The 9,934-nt window shown below is 45.8% G+C and overlaps 1 protein-coding gene across 1 annotated transcript in view; it reads left to right on the top strand.

The window, feature by feature from the left end:
• shisa9a (shisa family member 9a) overlaps positions 1 to 9,298 on the top strand; it is a gene marked incomplete at both ends in the record, with an annotated part of 21,181 nt that extends 11,883 nt beyond the window's left edge. The window contains 2 exons of the mRNA XM_080542312.1: positions 5,220 to 5,369; positions 8,415 to 9,298. Of these exons, the coding sequence (XP_080398438.1) occupies positions 5,220 to 5,369; positions 8,415 to 9,298 (1,034 nt within the window). The remainder of the gene's footprint in view (positions 1 to 5,219; positions 5,370 to 8,414) is intronic.
• Between the last annotated feature and the right edge of the window lie 636 nt (positions 9,299 to 9,934).

A 9,934-nucleotide genomic window follows, 5' to 3' on the forward strand; every position in this document is an offset into this window, starting at 1 on the left:
AAAAAGCCGCTGTAACTTAATACCTCCAAAACAAACATTTCTCCCCCCCCCCCCACACACACACACACAAAATGAGTGATTGATTGGTTTCCAGTGTTGCCGTGTGAACAGTAGGTTGTGTGAGTAGTAATTACTCCTGGTTAGCCCAAATTCTGCAATAATTACCTGCTTTTCTCACCCTGCTGCTGGCACAGAGGGATGGACTCAGAACTGCTGGCAACCACTCAGTCGTGTCTTCTCTGGGCCAATAAAGCCCCCCCTTCAGAGGTCTGTTCTGGCACTTAAACCTGCCAATGGTGAAAACAGACGACTAGGCTGGATGAATTAGGCTCTGAACCGTCAATCACTGCACAGGTCCTGGACAAAGTACAGTAGCACAGCATGCTGTTTAATTATTCCAGGGTTCCCTTGAATTCCCTTGTTGAAACTTGTAGGAACCCTGTTATTCTGAATGCAGGATACACTGCATATACTGTATATTCCACTAGTTAAACAATTTTTTAAAATTCTCTACATGTATAGTGTTGATAGTACTTAGCTGAAATCCTGAATGCCCTTGGTACTGTAGTACAGTCACTCCCCCTCACGATCACTGGGTGACATGAGGTGACATGTGGACTATCATCTCAGCCCTCCTCTGGTGATCCACACATCACCTCCCTGTCTCTCTAGAAGGGAGGATGTTTTCATCTGCTGCTACTAAGAAGGGATGTTGCTGCCGCTGCTGACTCATACGCAGTCCAGGAATCAAGTGCACGGAATAACTCAAGGTGACACTTTTAGTAACAGCGCTATCCAGGAGGGCTGAAACAAAACAAACACTACCAGGACCTCTGAGGAAGCACAAGAGGGAGTGAAAAGTAGGTTGACTGTCCGACTGACCCATTTTCACTCACGCGAATGGCAGAGAACAACCAAGTCTATAAAAAACGATGTTTTCTAAGTCTGTGAGGAGAATACCTCAAGGTAAACAATGAGCCCTGGATTGTTGATGGTTGGTTAGGTTCTGCGGTGCTCCGTCACCATGATGAATGGATAGCGTTTTGTCAATCCTGTTGTTTAGTGAAGCACATATTTATTTATTTTGTCTGACTGATGAGGTTGTCGAGGACGAGAACGAGATGCAACCAGTAGTCACTGGAGACCGGAGGACGCTCCTGTCCACCTGTTCACAAAACCAATACAAAGCCAATACAATACAAAAACAGGAAAGAAGAGGAAAGAAATAAAGACATTACAAATACAATAACAGATACATAAGCCATTCCTTTTATGTGCAGTCATTTCATTTTCCATTGAATTTTCCAAACTGACTTTCCACAATACAACCACGTCTGTTAGCCAAATGGCGACCCTCAAGAACATAAGGCAAGTGTTATGTGAGTGATTCGGAATCGACGTTTAGGCAGCTAGACAGCACCGAGACACTGTGCTTCCCCCCCCCCCTCTGAGTCTTCTCTCACTACCTTTTCCTTAATGGGAACATGCTGTCCCTCGATTGAGCCATAGTGAAGTTTGGAACATAAGGTGATGATAATGAGCATAACCATGTTAGAAAAACAATACATTGTATAGAACTCCAGAACATACTCATTGTCTACTTGGAATACAGGCTGCCTCTCTGACTAGTACCTGGCTGAATATCAATACAGTGTTGTACAGCAGGGGAGGCTGGTGAAGGTAGAAATCAGAGGACGGGCTCATTGTAATGCATGGAATGGAATGAAGAGTGGTAACATTTGGGGTTGCTTTGTACTCTAATTTGCAATCGTCCTCCGATTTCCACCTCTCCAGCCTCACCTGGCACATAGTAGCCAAAGCTGTAGCTTCGGTGTCAAATACTGTATTTATGGGTTTTCGGGCAACTTTTGCCCTTCTCATTTTAAACTAAACTCCTGTTTCTGACAGCACCAGCAGGCGGCGTGTCCACAGAGACCATCCGGCGTCTGCTCTGCGTCTCCCTCTCTGGGTTTTCCTTTACCAAACCATCACTCCTCTCACAGATCATAAATATATATATACGTCCCGAACTCTCTCACCCCTCCACCGATCACACAGAGCTTTACTGAACTCTCTCACCTCTTCTACCAATCACACAGTGAGTTTTAACGGCAGCCTCCTTGTGGTGAAGCTTCAGGAGGTGTTGCTCGTGCAGCTCCGGTCACACGGTCGACTCCTCGACAGGATCATAGAGGCTCTCTCTCACTGTGTCTCTGTGTGAGACATCCCTGCATGAGACAGGGAGGAGATGGATGGGATGCTCCTCACGCACGCAACTGTATGTGTGGGCAAACAAAGGAGTTACATGTACAGTCATCTAGAACAGTCCTTCAGCCCCTCCTACGCCTTCAATGAAACATGCATGCAAATACACACATATACACTCCCACGCCCAAGCCCACCCACACACACACACACACACACACACACACACACACACACACATACATGACCTCAAACATTTACAGTAGGAGAAATGGAAGACGGGTAATGCTTAGATAGATCAGGTTGCATAATATATATTACACAGTAGCCTGTTGATATGTGGGCGATGATGCAAACGACACAGAGAAAGAGCTCACAGTGGACTGCGCAAGTAACACACAGATAGTTATGTTGCCATGACAAAGTGAGAACGGGAGGACATCGAAGCAATTTGCGGCTGAATGCTGGAGAGGAAGTTTTCCCCTCTGAGGTGAGATGAGTCAGCGTCTTAGATACCCACCCAACCAAATAACCACCGAAATATCCCAGCTATGGAGCAGGGCCAAGCATGGAATCACACCTACTAACATGCTTACAGTACGTACTGTACTGCACTGTTGATCTCCTTTTTGTTTATGAGCAGTGCAGAGACAGGCAATCTGTTGAGTGTGTAAGTAGGTATCTTGTAGTAGGTATCTCAGTCATTTGATCCAAATTGAGTTTGGGCTTTTTTTACTGTATGGGAAACACATAATAAAAATGTAACACAACAACTTTAAGATTGCATAACTAAACAAACGTCTTAGATAAGAACATGTGTGGGTTGCTTTGTACTGTCTGTGCAAATATCATCAACATTGTTAATACAATGTTGTATCTACAGTCATTACAGTGTTGCTACTCAGGTATAGGGACAACTTCATATTTTCTTCATGCTTTTTTTGATTCTTAGGTTATGGAAATGGTGCACCTAAACCGCAGACTACTAAAAGGGTGCTGTACATGCAGAACACTTTGTAATAATAAAATAATAATAATAATAACTTGGTTTTATATAGCGCCTTTCTCAAACCCAAGGACGCTTTACAGATTTTTCAGACAGAAAATCGGACAGAAAGAACAGAAAAAAACAAAGAAAACAAAAAGACAGCGACAGTGACAAAACTAGACTAGGGGCCAAAGGCCTTTTGGTGAACAGATGATGATTTGAAGGTGTCCTTGGTAGGGGCATTGCGGATCACTGTGGAGAGAGAGTTCCAAAGGGTGGGAGCTGCCACACTGAAGCCTCTGTCCCTGAAGGTCCGTAGGTTGGTGCGGGGGGTGGAGAGCAGACCCATGTCTGAGGACCGCAGGTTCCGGGATGGGGTGTGTTGGCAGAGAAGGTTAGTTAGGTACTGGGGGGCGCAGGCATGGAGGGATTTGTAGGTGAGAAGGAGGATTTTGTAGGTGGGAAGGAGGATTCTGTAGGTGATGCGGGACTTGACCGGAAGCCAGTGGAGGTGAATGAGGGTGGGGGTGATGTGCTGCCAGGGCTATAGTGCACTATACTATGTATATAGAGATTAGACTAAAAACAATGTTGCTCTGACAGACTATGTGCAGAGCTATTGCTTCCCACTGGGTCTACACATCATCCTGATTGGCTTGTCGACAAGATGTTGACAGGCGTCAATCATTAAGGGGAACAGATGCAAAATGTATGAGAAGCTGAGCGTGCCAACATGGTACTGTATAAGGTGATGGATACTTTGCAGTACATGTCCACGTTTGCCTCCTGAGGTCACTGAGGTGAACATAGCCTGGAGTTATAGGTGTCTACTATCTAACTCTTTGAAATGGAAACACAGTATAAGCCTAAAGCTAGATCCGAGGCCATCCTTCGGAATTCATACCGAATGTGTGTACTCCTGTATGAATAAGAAGTTAGATAAATAAAAAGTTATTGACATAACTTCCACCACTGTTGAGCGAACTCTGATATTGTAAACTACTACTACTGTATAAACACACGTTTTAAAATGCATCTGAATATTACGGCGCTCTGCTAAATAGAGTCAGAGAGGGCTTGAGGTGCCAAGTGACTCATTCGCAATCAGCTCTCTCTCTCTGTCTTTCTGTCTCCGTCTCTCCCTGCTCTCCCTCTCTCCTGAGACGCGGTGTGCCACAGACCCCGCACCAAGGCTAAGTGATTAATTAGTCACAACACTAGCTGTCTGGCTGACAGGTACGACACACAGGTTACATCTCTTTGATCATCATTCTCTGCTGACAACCCAGAGTGATGAAGCAGGGGGGAACGACTGTTAGAATCAATAGCGCTGGTTGTGCCGACACGGCTTGCCTACCTCTGTCTGCGACATGGGAGAGAGACAAAAGGGCTCAGTGGTGAGTCAATAAGACAGTCGCCGCAGGGCTTTCTGTTTGATTTCCATACAGACGCCAGGATGGGAATTTTGAGGACAGGGTAAATCGTCCCATCAGACTCTCATCAAGCTCTCTCATGTCTCTCTCCCTCTCCTTCACACACTCCTCCTCTCTCTTCTTTGTCCTTGTCCCCCCCTCTCACTCTTCTCTCTCTCACACACACCCTCTCTCTCTCTCTTTCTCTCTGTCTCTGCTTTCTCTCTGTCTTCCTCTCCTGCTCTCTCCCTCACTCTGTCTGTCTGCTCCCGTGTCTCTGTCTCTCTCTCTCTTTCCATCTCTCACCCTTTCCTCTCTCTCTGCTTTCTCTCTCTAAAAGTTGGACTTGAAAGTATCAAGTGGTTATGCTGGCTTTTAAGGGGTGGTGTTCTCTTAGAAAGTGTCCCTTTGCCTCAAGTCACAGGAAGATGACTTACGGTATTTGACTTTCAACCACAGTGCATGAAAAAACGAGTGATCCCAAAACAAGTCATTTTCTCATGAGGAAAAAAACAACAACAACCCACAACCAGACCACTCAAAAAGGTCCTGCCAAAGTGACACCCATGTGCACCGTAGCGCTCTAATGTTTCTCTATTGTCTCTCCTCCACAGAGGGCAGTCATATCAACAACAGCGTTGTTCCGGGGCCCACAATGGGCCAGCCCCACCCCTACCCAGCCCTGAGCCAGCTAGCCCACGTCTACGAGCAGCAGCAACAACCAGGGAAGGAGCTCAACAAGTACGCCTCGCTCAAGGCTGTAGGTGAGTGTCTGCTCTGCTCTGCTCTGCTCTGCTCTGCCAACTCTGTCTGTCTCCTGGAGGGATGACATGTGCCTGGGATCATTTCTAGTTAATTATTTTACAGGTTAGATATTAAATCAAAAAATCATATGCCATTCCAGTAGGGCCCGGGAGTTTTTACATAATTTACATGCACATCAGGGGAGACTGGTGGAGGTAAGAACAGGGGACAAGCTCATTATAATGCATAGAATGAAATGAGGAATGGTATCAAACATGTGTTTCTACCTCCACCAGCCTCCCCTGATACACATGCCATAATATATTATATTGTATAATATCTATGTATCCACAAGATCTGAGGACATGAAAATGTGCTCTCAGACCAGGCGTCTTCAAATCAATGTGTTTTGGCAAGTACTCTTTGTTTGTGCTGCTGGGCTGCTATCCGTATTTAGTATGCTTGAGATATCTCACCGGAAACAAATGATGATATTAATATGTATCTGGTTCTGTGCGGTACTGTATAATCACAGTCGCTGTTTCTGGATCAGTCCAGCACCATCCGCATAAACCACCATACGGCAGAAAATCGTATTCAAATGGAGCGGTTACTGTAGATGTAAGCCCCTAACTGTAAATGCAATTTTCAATCCACCACTGTAGTCCCTGACTCATTTTACAGCGTGTGAACAGATTGTTGCGGTTGTTTACACAGAGGAACTCCATTGTGCTCCAGCTTCGGAGTGAAAAGAGGATCCGCTTTCTGTTTTGTAATTGTGACACAGTTTATATAACCGCTAACAATTCAATTTGAAGATAATCGGGAACAGAGAATTATGACTGATTTGGCCCATAGCTCCTGTGTTTAATGTAAAGTGAGCCTAATGTATTCATGAGTGGTATGCATAAGGCTATTTGCACACTGGAGTAGGTCCGAAGACACAGAATATCGAAAACATTTTGATGGAGCCACCTATATTCTATCCCATAGCCACAGCCACCTCCTCCACTTCCTCTTTCTCCTCTCTCTCTTCTTCCCCTCCTCCTTCTTCTCCTCCTCCTACTCCTCCATTTCCAAACTTCACTTCAGCATGATGATCCATTTCTAATATTCTCCTACCCACTTCCCATAATCTCATGTCTATGATGTAAGTCTCCAACCCCTATATTTGGAGTCATTCTAGCAGTGGTCTCTAATAAAAGCCCACTTAAATGAATTAGATCTTCTTCAGAGAGAGTTGAAGTCCCAGGAGGCCATCTAGGCTGGGCATGATGATGCACATAGCGATACAAAGTGGGCAGTAACAAGAGAAAGACAGGAGCATTAAAGATGGTGCCTGCATTTGATTACCCTCAGTGCAGTCAGCTGGACCTGTGTGGGAAACAGAGTAACTAAACACTTTCCTTGTTCTCAGTCTGCTGTCATAGTCTTCACTCTTGACCTGCAGAAGTAGAGAAACACTCAAGTGTTGTTTTGCTTTTTTCCCTCTCTTCTTTAATTGCCTCTCTGTCACATTCCCAACGGAACAGAATCCACAAGCTGAGAGCTGATAAGCCACTATTCTGCCAATCAATACTTATTTCACTGTCCCTCAATGCAACTATAAGGTCACAGTATTGGATTTTAAAACCAGACATGGAGAAACTAACAACAGTAATAAAGGCACCCAGACCCAGTACCGTGACCCTGAGGACTGTTTAGATAGCTTTCTTTCATTGAGACAAATGACCAATTATATTCCATCAGGTGCCTTCCTGCCCCAGTCCCCATCACCCTGAAACCACAGACTGTCACATTTCATATATTGGCATGTTTCTGTTCATAAATATACAGTTCACTAATTGGTGCTGGCTTACGTATCAGTCCATTATCTGTCGATGGCCTTACGGGTGACAGACCATACTGCAAATAAGCTACACAGCAGCAGTTTCCGTTTCCCATCAAGGCCCCCCGCCAACGCGTACCGTTGAGCTGGCTGCCGATGAAGGTTTGATTCACCTGTCGCCTGAATGAGTTTGATCCCCGAGGCGGTCTACTTTCAAGCGCGGGGAAGGAGAGCGATAAACTAGATTTATAGTTACAGCGGCAATGCAAACTCGCCGACTGTGTTAACTTTATCTTACGGATGTGAAAGAGACGGGCCATCAACCATAACCTGAGGAAGTCGCACAAGAATGCTCGGTACTAAAGGCTAAAGAGTAATGACTCAACTGTGAACGTGAATCGCTTGGTAAAAGGACACATTTGTCACCGATAAGAGAGACTACAGTTTGTTGACATTGAACCACGGAGGAATGAATGGATTGAATTAAATGTGACTGCTCTGACTAGGGAAACTGGGGAGTGCAGCTCAATGCTAGAGGCATTGTGAGACTGGGGAGCATTTGAATCATGGAATCATATCTCACCTGCCTGTAAGCTTAATATCAATTGAGATTGTTATTAACTCTTGGTTTCCTTCATCATCAATGTTCCATTTCAAATACAGCTTGCCATTTCTCTATCACAGAAAGAAATGTGTTTTCACTAATGCAGTGATGTCATCATTTGATTTAGTTTACTGTGCAGGTTTCAGTTCCAGGAGAATGTCACTTTGGGTAAAAATGAACATATTTTCATTCAGGGTTTGAAGACCGATAAAGTAAACAAACACTCATTTCCAGTAACTCCATTCCCATTGATTTTGTGGGAGGCACAACAAATGATGTTGGCCTAGCCTTCACTGGTCGAAAGAGTGTGTGGGCGTTAATAGATGTACCATGAACAACAACTATTATTTTGGGTTAGCACATTGGAGGGTGTACAGTATATAAAGAAAACGATACAGAGTGAGTGTAGTATAGCTTTCTAAACCAGGTAGCAGGTCCTCATACGTGCTGTATGTTGTCCCTTTCGATCAAGGACGGATTACAACCTGGGCACAGTAACTAGGTGTGTGCATTCTCGAGCTCATCAATAGCAAAATGTTGGTCCTGAAACACTGGGGTTGTCACTCTTGTTGTGAACTGTTGTTGTTTTTCCGAACTTGCCCATTAACCTCTACATCTGCATTTGTTTCCCAGCGGCCAAAGCCAACGGAGACTTTTATAACAAACGCCGGCTGGTGGTGGAGCTGCCAGCCAAAGGGGGTCTGCCTCTCCAAGCCATGCGACCAATGAACTCCATGAACCCCATGAGTCCCTTGAGCAGCATGAGTCCCATGAGTCCTCTGAGCAACATGAACCCTATGGGCAACATGAACCCTATGGGCAACATGACCTCTATGGGTAACATGAACCCTATGGGTAACATGACCTCTATGGGAAACATGACCTCTATGGGAAACATGAACCCTATGGGTAACATGAACTCTATGGGTAACATGAACCCTATGGGTAACATGAACCCTATGGGCAACATGACCCCTATGGGTAACATGAACTCTATGGGTAACATGAACTCTATGGGAACCATGAACCATATGGGAACCATGAACCATATGGGAACCATGAACCATATGGGAACCATGAGTACCATGAACACCATAAGTACCATGAGCGCCATGAGCCCTGAACCGGTCGCCACCTACGTCACCGAGATGCCCAAAGTCTCCAAAGTCTCCACCCTGCCCAGCGCCCCCAAGCAGAACGGACAGAAGCCCAAAAGCAGCCACGTTAGTAGGGGCCATGGCACCATGACCATGAGCGGGACTGGGGCCGGGAGTCACCCACTGGCCTACAGCTCCAACACCATCGCAGCCCCGGGCATGGGGCACAGCATGGGGGTGATGAAGGGCTGGGACAGGACGGAGACAGTGGGCCGGAGGAAGGGCTACGGCCCCAAGAGGCCCTGCACTGTGGAGCAAGTCAACGAGCTGCACTCCTCTCGCAGCCAAAGCCACAGCCAGCACTTCCTACCCACCCAGCCCTACTTCGTCACCAACAGTAAGACGGAGGTGACTGTGTGAGGAGTGGGAGTGGGGGACCTTAGGAGCCCAAAGCACAGTTACCTGAACAAGGAGGGAAGGAGAACGGTGAGGTCCAAGATAGGGGTGTTTGAAGCCCTGTTTTTGGTATCCTCCTCCTGGGGACTGATCGGTGCACCCTGGTGGTGTGGCAGTGTGCTCGCGTCATGTGTCGTCGTATGAGTGATCATCAGGCACATGTGACTGACAATCACAACATGGCTCCTCTGTCACAGGGTGGACCGGGTGGGGCGGGAGGTTGTAACCACGGCAACAGCCAACAGAGTATCGGATTCATTCTTTGCATACTGTACGTGTTATGATACTAAGTGTTGTCTTACAGCCAATATCACCTGTGTAACGATAATATGATCAAGCTGTTACAGAGAAACATGAGCACCTACACTAAAACAGGAAACATGGGTTGAGTTTGCCATCGATTGACTTACCAAATCCGTCAAGCAATACGAGGTCAATAGAACAGGGCAAAATGGCAGGAGCAAAACATATAAGGAAGAGATTTTTAAATTTTTATTGGCCAACAAATAGTTCCTTTACATTATACCAACAGAGCATGTTACCAGGAAACCGGTTGTTGGTCCAATAAAAAATAAAATTTTGAAGCTCATTGGCGCCACT

This window comes from Nansenia antarctica, assembly GCF_963989245.1.
Source record: "Nansenia antarctica genome assembly, chromosome: 11".
NCBI classification, from domain to species: Eukaryota; Metazoa; Chordata; class Actinopteri; order Argentiniformes; family Microstomatidae; genus Nansenia; species Nansenia antarctica.